General features: G+C 52.5%; 1 protein-coding gene across 1 annotated transcript; it reads left to right on the plus strand.

The window, feature by feature from the left end:
- Positions 1–37: 37 nt before the first annotated feature.
- Positions 38–19,261, plus strand: spg11 (SPG11 vesicle trafficking associated, spatacsin). Its single transcript, XM_080875777.1, has 40 exons — positions 38–424; positions 913–1,100; positions 1,175–1,402; positions 1,956–2,166; positions 2,508–2,645; positions 2,776–3,173; positions 3,479–3,624; positions 3,830–3,962; positions 4,280–4,435; positions 4,514–4,689; positions 4,798–4,974; positions 5,300–5,371; positions 5,486–5,613; positions 7,624–7,832; positions 7,901–8,096; positions 8,337–8,540; positions 8,757–8,863; positions 8,964–9,109; positions 9,221–9,385; positions 9,473–9,539; positions 9,866–10,028; positions 10,138–10,346; positions 10,594–10,702; positions 10,909–11,068; positions 11,200–11,481; positions 11,779–11,979; positions 12,093–12,200; positions 12,524–12,689; positions 12,776–12,990; positions 13,251–13,986; positions 14,772–14,917; positions 15,035–15,239; positions 15,387–15,527; positions 15,941–16,074; positions 16,352–16,471; positions 17,497–17,665; positions 17,772–17,848; positions 18,247–18,402; positions 18,630–18,781; positions 18,860–19,261. Exons 1-40 carry the CDS (start codon positions 210–212, stop codon positions 19,032–19,034), a joined length of 7,284 nt encoding a protein of 2,427 aa, XP_080731903.1. The 5' UTR covers positions 38–209; the 3' UTR covers positions 19,035–19,261.

Here is a 19,261-nt window from a genome sequence, read left to right on the forward strand (position 1 = left end):
ACGTTATTGCGCATTAGTTTCCGCGGAGGTCAGCTGACAGTAGAGGCAGCACACGTGACAACTGAAACCGAGCAGCTGTTTACATGAGAAAAGGAAGTATCCAAAGAGCTTCGACAGCAGATTTATTCTTCTTTTGAAACTAAAATGTCTTCTTAGCTCACAGTTAGACCTTTAATCCGGTTTCTCCGGTCCCGGTTCACCTCGCGAAGATGTTGGAAGCGGATCAGCGGCTGCAGGCTGGATCCACGGAGGTAGCTGTGATCCCGGAAAATCAGCACTGTGGTGATGTAGCGGACGTACGGAAAGCCGAGCTTGCTCCTGGAGGCTCCCTGCTCGGATGTCTGGGGGTCCGGGGGCAGCTGGTGGTGTGGGACCCGGCGGACAGAGAGGCTTCTCCGGCTGCAGTGGAGGGCAGCTACCGAGAGTGAGTCAGCAGGAACCGCACAGATAGTGACTGTGATAACGCTGAATAATCTCCGAGTAACTGGTTTAACATTAAAATGCGTTGGATCTGAGACATCCTCTGTTTAAACTAGAACCCATCAAACAGAGCTCCTCCTGGCACTGTCCAGCTAACATTTAACTGTGATTTCTGACTATTTGATGTTTGCTAAAATATCTACATGATTTGGGTAATGTGACACACACACAATAAGAAAATGGGCTGAAAATAAATGCATGTATTACTAAAACACCAACATGTGTTTGTATGCTGAAGCACTGCAGTGCGTGGCTCTCTGTGGAGTGCAGCTGCACAAACGGAGACAAAAAGCCAGTAAAATGCCTCCAAAGACAGCTGATACTGCAGCTGGAGGTCAGCAGACGTCCTCCCTGTGCTGTGTCGGTTAGTGAGGGCTGCCCAGGACTGCAGGTAAACAAGCAGATTTTCTAAAAGTTTCTTTCTGCTCACAGTTTTTCGTGGGAGGAGGTGTCCGTCCACTCTCGGGGAGTCGGCGGCTTCAGGCTGCTGGCTGTGGGATCTCAGGGTGACCTGAAGCTGCTGGAGGTCAGGGCTGAGCGGTCGGCCTTCACCTCCGTTCTCTGTGTGTGTGAGTATCCTGCAGACCGCCTGCTGCAGACCATCAGAGACCAGGACCCCAGTGAGTACCAAAACCGTCTAGACCACCCGCGGCTATTAACGTGTCGCATTAGCTGACCGAGTGTTTGCTCCCAGGTGTGAGCGAGCTGCAGGCGGTGCAGGTGTTGTCCTTTGTGACTGCCCGCTGCTGTGCTCTGCTGAACTCTGATTGGCTGCTGCAGCTACAGTGGCAGCAGGAGGAGGAGGAGCCTCAGACGTTATCCTGCTGCAGAGTCGAGCTGGCCGACAGCGTCTCGTGCTCTGCTGTCCATCACTGCGTCTCCATGGAAACCCTGTTTGCCCTCAGCTCCACTGGACTCATATGTATCCTTCACGGTCTCACTGCTACACACTGAGAACATGGCTCATGACTCACACACCGTCCTAAACAGGTCAGCACGAGTAACAGTGTGCAGAAGGTCACAACACCAGTAAGTGCATCATAGCACGAGATCAGGGCAAATGTGCACTGACGGGCGGTGGAAGTCCTGCAGATGATCCCCCAACAATAACATAATTCATGAAAACAGACATCGCTGGGTGATTTCTTCCTGCAGCTGCTGCTGTTATGGTCCATCCCAGTACCACGTCCTCCTTTGCTGCATCCACGAACCTCTTCTGAGGCCTTCCTGTTTTCCTCCTGCCTGGCAGCTCCATCTTCATCATCCACTCTCCGTCCTCTGCACACGTCCAAGAGAGCGTCCCTTTAGTTAAGAGACAGGAAAGAGGGATGTGTATCGATGATGGAGTTCTCCTTTTTATGAAGCATTTAAATACATTCCTCTCAAATTGTTTGCAGTGTAACTTTCATGAATGCATGAAATAAAGCGCCTCGTTTTTGTCCATACATCCTTTTCTTTAACTCCACCCCCTCCAGCTGTGTGCAGCGTCTCTGATGGCACTCTGCTGGCCAGCGTTAGCCTGCCCGCCTACCTGAGCTCCAGCCCAGCAGAGGACGAGCTCACCTCTTTCCCCTTCTCCTCCTCTGCCTCCTTCTGCCTCCTCCAGGTGTCGGCTGATCTGAGCACAGCCGTGGCCGTCACTCAGTCCCACGCCGCCATCGCCATCGACCTCAACCACTACTTCAGGTATAAAGTCAGTGCAATGACGTAGAAGGCATCTCGATGAGTAGTGTCTGTGTTAGAGTCTGTTTGTGGGGATTCAGGTGAAAAGCGTCACATTAAAGCCATAAAGTGCTGAAAAGATTCTCAGATTGGTGACAGAAGCAGAAACGGCGAGGGCGGGGTGGATTCGTCTGCGGCGCTCTGATCCTGTGCGTGAGGTTCCCGGCTCAGCTGGAGGAATATTAAACCGATTAACTGCATCAAACAGGGAAAATCTAATGGCGCCGACTCGTCTGCGAGCTAATCCCGCTCTGCACTGCAGAGACGGCACAGAGCAAACTTCAGAGTCATGATCTGTCTTTCAGGATGTTTCCGGACCACCTGCTGTGCGCCGCCCCTCGGTCACGCCCCCCTCTTCAGCCGCAGCACCCCAGAGACCAGGACAGCCTGTCGAGCTCCAGCTTCAGCGTCTCAGCCCTGGGAGCGACCTTCAGCACCGACCGGTAAGCTGCGGAGCGTCTGGATTTATGAGCTGTGACCGAAACTTTCTTGATTTTTGTTTGTTAAAATAGTTATTTATTTTAAGAAGAGAAAGGTCCACCTCTGACCTTTCACCTCTGACCTCAACTCCAGCTCCTGGGAGGCTCGTCTCAACTCCATGTACAGCAGAGCAAAACAGGCCACTGCTCCTTCCTCCTCCTCCTGCTTCTCTTCATCTCAGCCTCCCAGGACCTCCTCTTGGTTCTCCTCCCTCCCCCACCTGGACTCCCACCTGGCTCCATCCTCGTCCCACAGCAGAGTGCCTCCGGGGGGGATGACCGTCACTTTCGCCGTCCCCGAATCGTCCGCTTCATCTCAGCTCACCGTCTCTGAGTTCTCCGCTCTGCTGACCTTCGTCCGCCCGGGAAACCAACAGACCACAGTTGCATTGTGGGATATGAAGTACGGGAACGTGAGATACCACCAGGCGGCGGGCGAGGCAGCGCCGGTCCAGCGCTGTGGAGAGCGGCAGCATCGGCTGCTGCTGAAGAGTAAGTCGCCGCGCTCCAGGTCACTGTTGCTGTGATGGCCTCAGCAGCCCGACAGGGCGCCAAAGGTTCACACGGTTACTCTGCACAAATGAATCCAACTTGGTTTTTTGTCCAAGTAATTTTCAAAAACTTGCAGTTTGTGTCGAAGCAGCGCGATCACCTGACAGCTCGTGTTTCTGTGAAAGAAAGGAAAGACGGCAGGGACCGCATCAAATCAGCAAGCCCCGCCTCCAGTAACCTCACATCCTGTGTGTGTGTGTGTGTGTGTGTGTGTGTGTGTGTGTGTGTGTGTGTGTGTGTGTCAGAGGCCGGTGTGTTCCAGGTCCTGTTCTCCGTATCGCAGCAGGACTTGCTCAGCCGGTTGATGTTGTTCGGCAGCGCGGCGACAGTGGACGCAGTCTGCCACCTGAACAGCTGGGGGCGCTGCTCCATCCCCATCCACGCCCTGCAGGTAGCAAACAGCTGTATATCTAATTAAACCTCGTTCTGATCACAGGAAAACATTTTTGAGATCTTTGATGGTTCTGTGAGAGAGAAAATCCTGAAACAAAAAACTCTGTTATCTATTCATTAAGAAAAGTAAAAACAAATTCTACTTTGTTTCCACTGTTTATGACATTTGCATCAAACAGTTTGTCTTCTTTGTTGTTGCGCAGACTGGACTGAAGAACCGTCAGCTGGACACGGTCGATTTCTACCTGAAGAGCAAAGAAAACGTCCTGAACCCTCCGGCGGCAGCGTTCAGCTCTGCTGATCAGCCCGCCGCCTCCACGCTGAGCCTCACAGACAGTACGTGCACGCCACGTTACAAGCACACGTTTTAGATCACAAGCAGAGAAGCGTGCAAACTGCTCGCAGATGCACGTGGATGCCGTTGAATGCAAATCTTCCAAAACAACTTTCCCTGAAACGAGTTCAGGAAAGAGTTTGTTGGTGCTTATTACACGAAGCAACAGCACAAAGCATCGTTCAGTTTAACAACAAGTCTGTAACATCAGAAAACACATAATCTTAGAGGTAAACTGCTGTGATACAAATATCTGTCCCCTTCCTGATTTCTTATTTTTTTGTGATATCCTGTGTGTAACGAGCCGTCGCCCCTGCAGGAGTGCAGGAGCTGTGTCCCGCCTTAGACCTGCTGTGTTCGGCCGTCAGAGACTCGAACAGCGAAGCTCAGAGCCGACAGTTCTCCGAGCAGCTGCTCAACATCACCCTGAGCTTCGTGAACACGCAGATCCGCTCCGTGCTGTCCAACACACACCGTAAGAGAACAAGCACACACACACACACAGAGCATTAATACAGGTGTCCGAGTTGACGCTGCTCTGCTGCGTCTGCAGACGAGGACTCGGGCGTGCAGAGCTGCATGAACGTTCTGGATCGATACGTCGCCGAGCTGAGGAGCTACATGAAGAGATTCCCCTGGGCTGCAGGGCCCGATGTGTCGGCTACCAGAGCTGCGGCTCCGGCCGAGGAGGAGGCTCAGCGGGACGAGTGGGAGCAGCTCTCAGCAGAGGTCAGATTTAGACATTTTTCTTTGGTCCCATAACCGCAGTAACCTTCCTGTGATGCTAAAAAAAATGTGTGAAAATCTGAAAAGTGTTGTTCTGTGTTCATGCTGCAGGAAGTGGTCCATCAGTCCATCCTGACCAATCAGATCCCAAGAGCTCAGGCAGTCCTGCGGAGGCAGAACCGGCCCGAATGTCACCTGCCGGCTCTGAGGAGGGAGGGTCTGCGGCAAGTTTCCTCCTGCCTGCGGCGCCGAGACCTGCAGACCGCCAACACGCTCCTCGCCAACATGGTGAGAGCAGCTGACATCACACACGTTTAACTACAGGTTATCAGGAAAAGAGCAAAGATGAGCCTCATAGAAGAGAAGTAAAGACAAAAGTACCGATTGTTTTTTATCTCCTGTTTGAGCAAACACGACCAACGTTTCTAATAATGTGGCCGCGGGTGTAGGAGTAAAGCCTGTGGGCCAGTTTATCTGCTCTGGGATCTGTATGATGTCACAGAGACTCTGAGTCCACAGTCTCAAACGGAGCGGGGCCTGGACCCCGGCTCTGCGAGCCGATTCGTCGATCCTTTTTGCGTCGAGGCTGAGCGGTCTGTGTTTGGGTTTGCAGGGTTTCAGTGTGAAACAGCAGCTCCACCTTATCTGCCTCCACACGGATGACAAGGAGCTGAGGGAGCTGATGGTGAGTGTGGCGTGTTTCCCGCTATTTTACTTTGAAGCATGCTCTCCGTTTGTTTCTGTGAATGTTTACGTTCGTCCCCGTCCGACCTCTAAACTGTTCCTACTTGTTGCACAGGTGGATGAGCTGTCCAGTCGGAGTTACTTCCCAGAGGAAGAGAAGGAGAGTGTCGAGTTCATCGGGGAGATGGAGAAGCTGGGGTCGCGGCCGGCTGTCCGCTGCACAGGAAGTACCTCGCATCAAGGGTAAACAGCTGCTTGCTGAATCCACAGCACAGAGTTCCACCAATCAGAGTGGCTCTCTGTCACACTGCAGACGTCTGTGTTGTGGACGTGTTAGCTCCTGTCTCTTTATGCACCGCCCACCCAAAAACCTGCTTCTTTCTGATTGGTCAGCTTCTGGAAGCCGACCTAGTAGTTAGTATGCTGCACAGATGTTACAGCTTACAGCTAAATCCTGAGCTTTTTCAGGGTCATAGGTAGGGCTGTGACTATTTTGATAGTCGACTAGTCAGATCATCATCCATTGGACGTAAACGTACAGCTTATTGCACCAGCAGCATCTGCTCTTATATAACTATCATTAGCTTACAGCTTTAAGTGTTTAAGGTGCTAACTAAAAATAAAGACAAGATGATAGTTTGTTAAATTTTATTGAAATTTGCAGATTGTTTCGGTGAAGTTTAATAAACTCCTTGCTATCTAAAATATAACAGGACACCGGAGTAAACTCTCGAGCATCTCACACTTCTGATAATCAGCTGTCTGCTTGATGTTTATTCAGCTGTGTAAAAACTATAACTTTAATCTCAGCCAAACCGATTTACTCAGGAACAAATAAAATACTGAAAAAAGCCAAACAATAACATTTTAAGTTATCTAAGTGACTCATATATCATGTTTAACCTGAGTAGTGAAAGACGGCGGTGGGTTTGAAGCCGGGAGTCCGGTGTTCTCACGGCTCTAGTTAGCCTAGCTCCCGGCTAGCTATCGAGCTAGTGGGTAACAGACGTCTCCGAAAACGTCGGAGCGCTTTTGAAAATATGCGGTGTCTTGATAAACTGAGCAGATATTTGAGGTTTACACAGCTACATTCTCGCCTGAAAATATGTTAAACGTTTATTTTGTGACCCAGAAAGAATAATAAGAGTAATATTAAAACTAACTAGCTGCCGCCATTGTTGGAAACTGAGCTGGGCTGCGCTATGAATTCTGGGACAGAGCTACTTCTTCTTCGGGGTTTAACGGCAGCTGACATCCTTGTACATGCAGTGCTGCCATCTTCTGTTTCAGTCCGTTATTACACTCTTAAATCCTGCTACTTATTCCTGCGGCTTTTGTGATCTTACAAAGCTTCAAACGACACGTCGACTATTAAATCAGTCGTCGACGATTCTGATAGTCGACGTAGTCGTGACTAGTCGACTAATCGTGGCAGCCCTAGTCATAGGTAACACCTGGGTAAGATGTGTAAGGGCTCCATCCTACAGGTGGGACTAATGTGAGGAGTTTCAGACTTTTCCACAGTCTGTGATGTGACTGTGGTCACGCTGAAAGCCTAGTTTACTTCTAACTGAAAAATACACAAAGTTTCTGCTCTATCAGCTTCCATCAGTAAAAACATCCACGTTGGCTGATGGGCTTCATCATACCAGTCATCATAAAGCAGTCAAATATTACATTATTTCACATTTGATCTCAAACACTGTGAACACATTTATGGAAAATCAGGTCTGAATATTCCTCGGAGGTCTTTGCTGTCGTGTAGATGCATAAACTGTAAATGGAAAATGGCACATTCACCGTCAGGCAATCAGCTGGTTTTAAAGCTTCATGTTTAACCGCCATGTTTGTTTGTGGAGCCAGCAGACTGCGAGCATCACACAGACACCTGCTAATCTGTGACATCCAATCACAATGCTATAATTTGACTGGACAGTCTGTTGGCACGGTAACCTCACAGCAGCCATATTATTGGTCAGGTAGTTGCATTATAAATGCTCTGACTCTGCTTCCTCCCACCGTGGTTATGAAGGACGAACAGACATTAATTCTCCTCAGCTTCCTCCTCAGCCTCCTGTTTCATCTTACAAACATCCCCATCCTGCTCTCAGCTGCTTTGTTTCGGCTCTGTTTTTGTTACCTGCCCTCCTCTGAACCCTCCGAATTCTCTCTTTATCTCCTCTAACCCGCCCCTCGACTCTTTCAGACGTTAAACCTCTGAGTAAACACAAACTCTTTGTTTTTGACTTTGAGAATCCAAAAACTTTCCGGGACTGTTCGGATGGCTCGTAAGGAGGGAGGCGGTGAGGAGGTTCTGAAAGAGCTGGAGGTGCAGAGGAGGCCTCGGGAAGACGAGGAGGAGGAGCGGGGGGGTCTCTGGAGGACACTGAGACTGGACTGGGTGAAGAACTGGGACCAGAGCTGCCGGACAGCCGTCCTCCTGTCCAGACTGCAGCACGCAGGTAGAACCCGGGTCGGGGTCAGATTCTAATAAGTCTCCGTTCAGTGTTAACCTCCTTTTCTCCGTTAGAGCTCAGAGCCTGCGACGCTTCAGTGCTGTGGCGTTATCTGACCGCCCTGCACGACCAGCGCCGCGTGGTCGACTGGATCCAGAATACGGAGACCTCTGGCACCCCCCGGTGGCCGGACCTAACCCCAGAACTGGTGAACGATAGCACGGCCTGCAGCAGCTACATGAGGGAGAACATCCTGGACCTGCTGGCCAGGTACAAACACAGACGTTTGTGCACAGGTGTCCTGGTTCATCACAGCTCCACTGTGAGCAGCGATGAGGTCACCTGCATCCAAAAGACCAAACTCTGACCACACAGACGTGACCAGAAGCTCCCGTGTACACCGGGACACCGCACGCCCACCGTCTCCAGTTTAGCCTGATACCAACCAGCATATCAGCTGTGCAGCTGGCACGGTGCAAGAAAATAACCACAGGGTTTTATTTCCTGCAGGAGAGGCGTGTTCATCCCGGACGAGCTGGCACACCTGGAGCAGCTGCTGTGGAGGTTGGCTCAGGGTGGAGGCGTGATGTCTTCTTCTCCTCCCATCCCTCAGTACCGCTCCCCCCTCGGGCTCGACCTCCACGGCGTCTTTATCACCTTCTGTCTGGAGCACAACCTTCAGTACCTGCTCTACACCTACCTGGAGCACTACAGGTGTGTGATATGATGTGATGTAAGTGCTGATGATGGCCCCGCCCCTCCCTGAGCCTGCTTCTGTCTGAGGTTTCTTCCTGTTAAAAGGGAGTTTTTCCTTCTCACTGTTGCCAAACTCATAGGGCGTCACATGACTGCTGGGTTTGTCTCCGTATGTGTTGTTGTTGGGTCGACCTTATGGTGACCCCATTATGAGCTCTGGCCTCCTGTCCACAGACTAACCCCCAGAAACTGCTCCCTCCTGAGCAGTCAGAGCCTCTCTGAGCGGCAGCCCTGGTTCGAGATGCTGGTGCGGATCCAGGAGATCACCAGAGATCTGTCAGGTGGGAACCGAACTCTGCGCTCTCAGTTTGAGCGCGTTCCTCGTCCTCCTCGCTCCTCAATCCTTTCTTCATCGTGCTTTGTCCTCGTTCTCTGCTGCAGATCCAGGACTGGTGTTCCAGGCCAGTCTAACCAGTGCTCAGGTGTTATTACCTGGCAGCCAGGCGTCTCTCAGCAGTCTGCTGTTAGAGGGTCACAGTCTGCTGACGCTGGCCGCCATCATGTTCGCCCCCGGAGGAATTGACCAGGTAAACTCTGCTCCTGTCAGGAAGCTGCTGCTCTGTGTGGAAACAAAACCCTGACAGGTGTTAAACATGAAGAAGGGTGGAGGATGAAGTGTTTCCTCGCCGTGCTTTCAGGTGATGGCTCAGGGTCAAAGGTCAGGCAGGTCAGAGAGGACGGTCGACCCACAGCTGCTGAAGATGGCGCTGGCCCCACATCCCAAACTGAGGGCCGCCCTGTTCCCTGCCGTCCCCCGAGGAAACGGCCCGCCCTCCGACATCTCCGTGTACCACCTGCTGCAGGTAAACGCCCACCCGTCACCTGCCAGCTCATTAGTATTCACCTCGTTATTGTCGGTATTCTGACGGCCCGTTGGTGTTTCCTTCCAGTCCCTCCACCCTCTGGACCCGTCCAGGCTGTTTGGCTGGCAGGCAGCAAACACCCTCAACTCCACAGGTAAGACCCGAAAGCCAGCACGAAGGTCACGGCTCAGGTGGTGACAGGAAGCCCCACCACCAAAAACCTCTGAACTTTGGAAACTGAGAAGCAGAAAACAGATGTTTTCTTTAAATTGAGTGTGACTGTGATCTGTGGTGAGAGTAGGAAGCAGGTAAAAGATACCCTGCAGAGGGGGAGGTGCTGTAGAGGAAGGGAGACAGGTGGAAAGGTGAAGCTGCAAGGAGCAGAGGTCGTGAAGGCGGTGCATGTGGCGGAGGATGAGCTGAAGACGTTTGACATGTTGTAAGATTTTAAATGTTCCTGTTTGTGATGATTCTCCACAGAAACATCAGAGCTGCCTCACTTCTCCAGCCCTCACCTGGTCCAAAGGTTCGCTCTAAAAGAGAATCTGGACTATCTCTACTTCCTCCACCACGGTCGGCCATCTTTCGCCTACGCCACCTTCCTCGTCCAGCAGCTTAGCGGCAGCGGGGACGTCAGGCTAACGTGAGTACCGCACGCTCGTTTCAGAGCTTCTGTGAGGAAAGTGTAATGGTGCGAGGACACCACGCAGGAACATCGTCCTTCTGCTAAGCATCAGCGTCATGTGTCCCAGGCTGCAGGAGGCCTCGCGGCGAGCGTCCAGGTCGGCCCTGCAGCGTTTCAATGCGCCGTCTGTGGCGTCGGCCGCCGTTTGTTTCTGTGAGCTGCTGGGAGTCTGCAGCCTCAAGCTGAGGGTCGACATCAGAGCCATGAACGCAATCCTGCAGCACTGGAACCAACGCAACACACACAGCAGCCCGACACAGCATCTGCACACTCTGGGTACACACACACACACTCACACGCACACAAACACACACACACAGTTGAGTTTAACCTGCAAAATGCTGACTGAGCAGGAAGGAAACTGAGAGGTGAACAGGAAGTAGCCCGATGCCTTCAAATGGGGGAAAATGAGCTTTTTCTATCAGGCTGTAGTTTGAACATGGACTCACTGTGGCACCTCTGCTGGACATTAGAGGAACTGCAGGTGTTTGCTTTTACATTTCCCCTCTGCTGTCTCATTAAGTGTCTAAAGGTGTGAAACTGGTGGAGGCGGAGCCTGGAGCAGCAGAGGAGCTGATTGGTTACCTGGAAGCTGCAGTAACAGACAGTTTGGAGCAGAGAGGCATCAGCAGGTCAGCCCCGCCTCGTTGATGCATTGTAGTGTGACGTGCTCTGCAGCTCGGAAATGTCTGAAATAGACTTTTATTGTGTTATTGAAGTATTTTTTAAACAGGAAGTACAAGGCTTGCTTCCTGTTTTTGTGTAAAGGTTAAATGGGCACTTCATACACCTTAAACACAGGCTGAGGTTTCTGTGTGTGTGTGTGTGTGTGTGTCAGGTCGTCGTACGAGGCGGCTCAGGAGTGGGCGCTGGCCGTTCAGTTCTGTCAGCTCCACAACCTGCAGCTGAGCTCCGTTTACCCCGCCCACTGTGCCCATGACGGACAGTTCATCCACTTCCTGTTATTTGTCCAACTGCACAACTTCCCGCCTCAGCAGGTACACACACACACACACACACACACACACACACACACACACACAGCAGCACCCTCTGCACGGTCAGCCTGGCCCTGCAGGTTCATAAACATTAATCTCTCTCAAACATCTACGTCTGGTTCTTCCTCCAGGTGAGGTCGCTAGCAGCTCAGTTTGGCCCCACCCTCCAGGCCCACCTGAGCTTGGCGTTTCAGGACCTGCAGGTTTACTGTAAGCGGAAGAGCTGCGACTCTGATGAGCAGCATTCGGTTCTGAGAACTGAGGAGGCGGTCTCAGGGAGCCCGGAGCGCCCTGGGGAGATGTTCCAGGTGCTCCTGCAGAGCCAGGAGGAGCCGGCACCCTGCAGATACCTCCTGCAGGAGGCGCTGGTGCAGCGCTGCCCGACGCTGGCGGTACTGGCTGCCTGCATGCAGGTAAGGGAGCGAAACACACCCAGCTATCCTTTCCAGTCATTATCAAAGTTACAGGGCTCAGCTCAGGAGGTAGAGCAGGCCGTTTGCTAATCGGTAGGTTGGTGGTTTGATCTGTGCTACGATACATCGGAGCAAGTTACTCTCTGATGCATCCAGTGGAGCATGAACAGTGAAAAACAAGTTGCGTAAAACTTGAGCAAGTGCTCAGAGAGAGTGCTGTTTGCACCTTCACCTGTACAGGCTCCTCTGTGATGCATGTACCGCAGTACAAACATGTTCGAAACCTGATGTTTTCAGGGAGCAGAGCTGCTGCCGTGCCTTTGTGTGTGGGTGCTGACCTCTGTCGATGATGTCACCGCCAAGGAAGCCACCTCCCACCTGGCTCAGGCGCCGCAGCATCACGAATGGACCGTGCACGACCTTTCCATCATCTGGAAGACGCTCCTGGGCCGGAGCCTCGTGAGGCCCCTCCTGCGAGGCTTCGAGCTCTTCCAGAAGGTAAAAACACGCCTCAGTCACCATTGGTCTGACCGCTGCAGTTGTGGTCAACGTTCAACACTTCGTCGCATCAGAAAAACAACAAACTCGTTGTTTTTCCGTCTGACTCTCAGGACTGTCCTCTGGTGTTGGTGCTCAGGATGTTTGAGCTGTGCTGCGACTACAGAAACTTCGCTGAGGCCAAGTCGAAGCTGCTGGACTTCCAACGGACCCTCATCGCTGTGAGTCCGGCCGACTGCTCCAGTGCCCGACACAAAAGACAAAGACAGGCCTTCCTCATCAGTCCATCCGTCCTTTAGTTTACCTGAACGCATGTTTTTCCTCATCATCTGTTAGCGACCACGAGAACTGAGCTTCTCTTTTTAACTTTTACTCTGTCTACGTCACATTTGTCAGCTACTTACAAACTGATTTCTCACACTTGCTGCTGTTCCAGTAGATGCTGGTGATTATTGCTCTGAACTGATGGGTCATTCAGGGACAGAAGCCCGACCCAGCAGCTTTTTAAACAAAGGGTCTCTAATCTGCCTCTCTCCTTATGTAGCTGAGAAACGGTGGTCCTGCGCCCCCTGGTGGCCTCCCCCTGCAGTGGGTTGAGAGCCAGGCCTCGGTGCTGCTCCTCACGATGCTGCAGCGCTGCTCCTCGCAGTACGACATCCACCGGCTGCTGCAGCTCCTTGCCGACGTCGACAAACTCCTCAAATCCAACGGTGAGCTGTGCCCGACGGTCTGCAGCTACCCGCTTCATCAACTCTCTGGAAGAACCTGAGTTTCTCATTTTCTCTTTCATTTGAAGGTCCAGATTTCAGGAAGCTGAACCAGCTGAGTCAGTTGCTTCAGGGGTCAGAGGTCAGCATATCTCCCAGGCTCCTGCAGAGCAGTTCTCCCTCCGTCCAGCAGGAGGAGTTCCAGGCGACCGTAGACGCTCTGCAAGCGAGCGGGTGCTACAGCCAGGCGCGACAGGTGGCCCAGCTGGCCGGCCTGCCCGTGCACCGTCTGCTGCTCAGCCAGGTGCGACCCACCTGCACACTCGGTCTTCTTCGTGCATGCTTTAAAATCTATCATTTATCTGTGACGTCTCAAAAACTGATTTACTGACACAGAAGACGAGAGGTCCTGCACACCACTGAGAGTCGAGCTCTATTTCCTCTGTTTGGTTTGTTGTAAATGTGGCCCAGTTTACCCAGTATAAAGTCTTTGTGCTGTGTGGCTGAGGAATCTGAGACGCTTCCCTTTAAAGTTAACAGCAGCTTCCCTCGGTTCTCCTTCAGCTCCTTCAGGAGGTGAGCTCTCAGAGGTCCAAGCGGCAGTGGGGCAGATTCGAGACCCGCGCCGGCTTCTGGAAGAAATGTCACGAGCAGCTGGAGGCCGACGCCACCGATCCAGACCCCGCCTCCCAGTTCTTCCTGTCGCAGGCTGAGGCCGGCGCTCCAGGGTCTCTGGAGGCTCCGGAGGACCTGCTGGACATCCAGGAGCACTGCCTGCTGCTCGGGCTCACCGCCCACTGGCTCTCCCGGATCACCCCGGCTCCCGTGGACAAACTGGAGAGCCTGGAGAAAGAGCAGTGGCTCAGCCGGATCCGCAGACGCATCCTTACCGTCGCCATGGAGAAGGAGAGCGTCTTTAACCTGCCGCCGCCGGCCGTCAACCCTGAAATGAACACGCACAAGGCGCTGATGAAGGAGCTCTCCTTCTCCAACATAACTCAGCTGAACACCGAGGGGTACCTCGCGCTGGAGGGACTGCCCGGTCCCTCCGACGAGCAGGTGGAGCCTAATGCTGAGTCGGCGCTGAGTCCAGAGGAGAGGAGCGTTCTGGCCACTCTGATTGGTCAGCTGTTAGACGACGGCAGCATCCATGAAGCCAGCCGGGTGTGCCGTTATTTCTCCCTGTACCACCCGGACGTGTGGCTGGTGCTGCGCTGCCGAGGCCTGGCATCCGGAGAGCTGAGCGACGAACCGCCGGAGGACGACTCTGAAGCTCCCGCGAGGGCAAGCATCACGAGCTGTAAGTGACCTCTGACCTTCAGTTCACATAAAGCACATATCCTCCGAGCAGAACTTCCAGAAAACAGATTTTTTTAATTAAGCACAAAATATTGAAGCTTTTGATGCTGTATATTTATTTTTCTCAACTGCATTCCAACTACTCGTGTAATAGGACAACATGCATCCGTCCATCTTCTCCCATCTGTCCAAGTCTTTGTCTTTGGGGTCAGCAGTAACGGTAACCACCCACGCGACCCTCTCCCAGCTTGGTAATGTTGTGTTTCTGTCCTGGGTCTGTGCTGCTCTCCTCCTGGTTGGACATGCCCCAAAAACACCTGACCTAGGTTCATCCAGGACACATGTCGGTCAGATCCCCGAACCACCTCAGCTGTGGAGGAACGGCAGCTCCACTTCCTGCTGCTTCCATCTGTGGTGTCGTCCTTTCAGCTCATGGAAGTGCAGTCGGAGGTCGTCGCTCGATGAACCCAGCAGAACCACATTATCCAGAAAAGGCAGAGATGAGATCCCGAGGCCACCGAACTCAACGACCTTTGACCTTTAACTGCCATGAGAAATCCTCTCCATCCTTGTGTTGTCCTCAGGATTCCCATACACTTGTTTGCCACACACCTAGGGTTCGTTTTTGACCCGAACACACCACAAGGGTTCAAATCTGAGACGAGTCGGTGGCAGAGCAGCTCATAAATACACGTAGGACTCGATGCGGGCAGCAGTTTACACGCTGGGCACAAACTGTTATTGTTTTTAATCCAGTAATTACAGTATGAATACCATCTTTTCCAGCTCCCTCAGTCAGCAGCCTGTCCTCCTTTGTGATGCTCCCCCTCCCCGAAGATGAGGTCGCCGTCCAGCTCCAGAAACTGGTGGATCAGTGCCGCCATGGCAACAACTACTGCAAACAAGTCCTCAGCCTCTACCAGCTCTCCAAGGTATCTAACCGGCTCCCGTCGGGTGATTTGATAACGTTCCTGCAGAACCGTCTGCTCTGCTCGTTTCTTTATAAAACTGTGTGAAGTTTACCGGAGTGTCCGACCCCGTCTCCTCAGGAGCTGCAGTGCTCCTTCAGCAGCATCTGCAGGGAGGAGCCCTGCTCGGTGCTGGAGAAGCTGCTGCTGTCCGAGCAGCCGGAGCGCTTCAGGAAGGCTCGGGCCTTCGTCAAAGCTCAGGGTCTGTCTGCAGACGCCGTGGCTGAGCTCATTTCCTCTGCTATGGTTCAGGCGCTGCTGGCCTCCACCCAGGAGATGCAGCCAGGTGAGAGAGCACGTCTCAGGTTTGAAAAGTTCTCCAGTGTTAGGCCTCAGCATCCAGGTAATGTGTGTGTGTGTGTGTGTGTGTGTGTGTGTGTGTGTGTGTGTGTGTGTGTGTGTGTGTGTGTGTGTGTGTGTGTGTGTGTGTTAGTGGTGGAAAAGCACATTTTCAGACCGTTGGAGGGCAGGGACGCGCTGGTGCAGCTGATCAAACTATGTGACGACCCGAACCTGGTGGGACTCAAACTGCTGGAGCACCTCAACTCTGTTCCTCTGAGGGACCTGAACTGCAGTACGACAAACACACATGCGCGCACACACAAATACACCTCGAGTGTAAAGAGCTGTTTTGTTGTGTTCTGCTGCCCCCAAGAGGCCACAAAGCAAATGAACAGTGTTGGTTTCTGAATAAGAAGCATGAAATGTTCTTGATTTTAATGTTTACCTTGTTATGGCTTCGTCCTGTCATGCACACTAATGCACATTTACACACGTACTCATAAACAGTGACAAAGTATAAAAGCTTCATATGACAAACTGTGATAATAAAACTGTGGGATGAGTTTTGCACATGTGCGGTTGGACTTTCAGAGTCTGATCAGGATGCTTCAAGTTCTTCCATTTCCAGCTGGGAGGTGGTTTTACGAGGCTCGGCGTCTTATTTTGAAAAGAACTGCAAGCCCCCTTCCTTTTTGTCTCCTGTAGTTGTGGAGCTGCTGATCGTGGCGCACGACTGTTTCAGTCTCACCTGCAACATGGAGGGGATCGTGAGAGTGCTCCAAGCCGCCCGTCACCTCAGCCACACCTACCTGGCTCCAGGAGGGCACTACAGCCTGCTGGTGAGCTCCCAAACACAGATCCACTGTTCCCCTTCATGCTGGTGCTGCTGCACGCATGTTAATTACTGCGTCGTAGCGTCCCGGTGTGTACACGTCGTGCCAGTTGATAGAAAAAAATGCTTGAGTGATTTGAGTGACTATCATTACACAAACCAGCCGTGGATACTTTCTACTCAGTTACTGGGTTCAAAGTTGGATTACAGACGAAAAAAAGTAAGTTTTCCTGTGTGTGTGTGTGTGTGTGTGTGTGTGTGTGTGTGTGTGTGTGTGTGTGCAGGTCCGTCTGCTGACAGGTATCGGCAGGTATAACGAGATGACGTACGTCTTCGATCTGCTGCATCAGAACCACTGCTTCGAGATGCTGCTGAGGAAGAAGGTGGACACAGACAGAGGACAGGTCAACACACACACACACACACACACACACACACACACACACACACACACAGAGTTGCTTTTGAATGTGGATCAGCTCTAACTGATCTCAGGTCAGCGTGCAGCCTGTTCCTCAGAGAAAGTTCAGAGATTTGCTGCTGAGACGAGCGAGTCTGCACACGAGTGAGAGCCAATCAAGAACCTGACCTGTTAAACCAACGAAGGATTAAAATCAGCAGAGATCAAGAAGAAGCGCAGCTGAATCTGCTGAGCTTCAGCTCATGGATGACTTCAGTAAGAGCTGTTCCTGCGCTCTGATTGGTTCTGACTCACTGGTCTAAGGACCTTGGAAAGAAGAGCGTCCGGACTTTAAGTTTCCTTGGAGACGTTTCATCCGAGAAGCTGTACAGAGAAACCGTCCCAGATTTAAGCCCTGTGGGAGTGTCCCCCCAAGAGGGTCACGGACCCCCTATTGATCCTCTACCTAATCACACGAGCCAAGGTGTGAAAACAGGTGTGGGTCACAATCAGCCAGGGTTTCAGGTGAAACCTGGCCCCATCATGTGACTCACTGAGGTCAGAAGGCCCAGGATGTGAGTGGGCGTTAAGGCGCCTGGGAAGGATCTCAGAACTGGATTATAGGTGGCAGACAGCTGGTGTTGTAAGCCCCGCCCTCTGTTCAAAGATGGTCGCTCACAGTGGACACAGATGACACAGTTCCTCTGAGAACTGAAGAAGCTTCTCGGATTAAAAGTCTTGAAGGAAACTTAAAGAAGTCCGGACGCTTTTTCTCTCCAGGCTCCTCAGACGACGATGAGCGGGACGACTGAGGACCTTCATAGACAACCCTGACTGGCTCTCACTGTAAGGGCGGTGACAGGAAAGAGTAGAAACAGGTCTATAATAACTAATTACTGATGATTCTACCTGGGTACATGTGAGAGCACTGCAGAGAGTTGTTGGTCTGGAACAGTTGGATGGGGAAACATCCTGCAGCGTGTCCATAAGTCGAGTGAACTCACGCTGTCGCTCGCTCCCTCGCTGCAGAGCTCCAGTCTGAAGTCGGCTCTGCTGGACTACATAAAGCGCTGCCTCCCCGCAGACAGCGAGAAGTACAACATGGTGGCACTGTGCTTCACCATGAGGAGGGAGATCGGAGAAAACCACGAAATAGCCGCCAGGACGCAGCTGAAGATGATCGAGTCTCAGGCCTGGGGTGAGCGAGCGCCCGCTGAGAGCCGGCCAACGCCAAAAACTCACCAAAGCCTCCACGATTGGTTCTTTCCTCTGGTCTGATCCCAGTCTTACTTCCTGTGTTTCAGTCATCACGCCGGAGCTGAAGAGCTCATTGGCCAAAGTGCTGGGTCTGCTGAAGGACGCGGCAGAGAGCTTCTCCAAGGTACCCGAGCTCCTCCCACAGCTTCCTGTTCCTGTCTTTAACGTCCTGAGAGGACCTGACTCTGTGTGCGTGTGCGTGTGTGTGTGTGTGTGCGTGTGTGTGTGCGTGTGTGTGCGTGTGTGTGTGTGCGTGTGTGTGTGCGTGTGTGTGCGTGTGTGTGTGTGCGTGTGTGTGTGTGTGTGCGTGTGTGTGTGCGTGTGTGTGCGTGTGTGTGTGTGCGTGTGTGTGCGTGTGTGTGTGTGTGTGCGTGTGCGTGTGTGCGTGTGCGCGCGTGTGTGCGCGCGTGTGTGTGTGTGTGTGTGCGTGTGTGTGTGTGTGTGTGCGCGTGTGTGTGCGCGTGTGCGTGTGTGTGCGTGTGTGTGTGTGTGTGTGCGTGTGCGTGCGTGTGTGTGTGTCAGGATTCGTGTGTGCGTCAGGCGACTCGCTGCATCCGCACAGCTAAGCTGGTCGCTCTTCAGCTCCACTTCCTGAATCAGGGATCAGACCTGCGCATCATCAACCTGCGACCTGCTGAGCTGCTGAGCGCCGCCATGGCGCTGCCGCGGTGCTACCAGGTGGGTTCCTGTTGTCCTTCCTTCCACAAACCTCCACCTGTCTGAAGCAGCAACTCCATCACTTCTTGAAGCTGATTGGTTGGAAGCAGGGCGCTTCAAATTTAAGGACTTGAAGAAAAGTTCAAGCTGTTGATTTGTTCTCCACATGTGATCCCGGGACTCGGGAGGTGGTTCTAATGTTGCGTACTATCGGCGGAGCCGCCATGACGGTGTTTCCTGTGTCTCAGGTGTTCGTGGTGTCGGAGGCGTACGGCTACAGTCCGGACTGGGCGGAGATTCTGTACCAGAAGGTCGTCCTGAACGGAGACTTCGGTTACCTGGAAGAGCTCAAACGCCACCGCCCGCTCACCTCCACCCTGTTTGAGGACATTTTCAAAAAGTAAGACTCCTACCACAGAAAAACGACCTGACAACAGCCAAAATTGACGTGGACTTACCTGCAGTGTGTGTGTTTCAGGCTGGACGGCGCTCCCGGCAGCGTCACCTCCAACGTCAAGCGCCTGCTGACTTACTGCGACGACGTGTACAGCCGCTACAGGCTGGCGTACCAGCAGAACCTGCACGACATCACCAAGATGCTGCTGCAGGACGCCAAGACGTCGAGCTACCTGAGCGACAGGCTGGGCAGCTGATCGTTGCCTGGCCGCAGCATCGTCGTGATCAATAACCGCCAACGACAGGAAACACTGTGGATGTACAGGATGTGTTAGTAGAAAAATGCCGTGTGTCCTTCTCACCTGATGGATGATTTCTTTCTCACTGGGTGACCAGGATTTAGTTTCCTGGCTCATCGGTGGTTAAATAAGCACAAAGTCTTTGTAGAAACACATGAACGTGAACATTAAACATGCTCTTTCAA

The sequence above is a fragment of the Rhamphochromis sp. 'chilingali' genome (genome assembly GCF_963969265.1).
Source record: "Rhamphochromis sp. 'chilingali' genome assembly, chromosome: 2".
NCBI classification, from domain to species: domain Eukaryota; kingdom Metazoa; phylum Chordata; class Actinopteri; order Cichliformes; family Cichlidae; genus Rhamphochromis; species Rhamphochromis sp. 'chilingali'.

Bases quoted from the DNA above. Each gene is read 5' to 3' on its own strand.
- spg11 (XM_080875777.1), top strand. From the start codon at position 210: ATGTTGGAAGCGGATCAGCGGCTGCAGGCTGGATCCACGGAGGTAGCT. The intron at 4,975-5,299 runs GTGAGAGCAGCT...TTGGGTTTGCAG, and splicing joins ACACGCTCCTCGCCAACATG to GGTTTCAGTGTGAAACAGCA. The intron at 10,029-10,137 runs GTGAGTACCGCA...CATGTGTCCCAG, and splicing joins AGCGGGGACGTCAGGCTAAC to GCTGCAGGAGGCCTCGCGGC.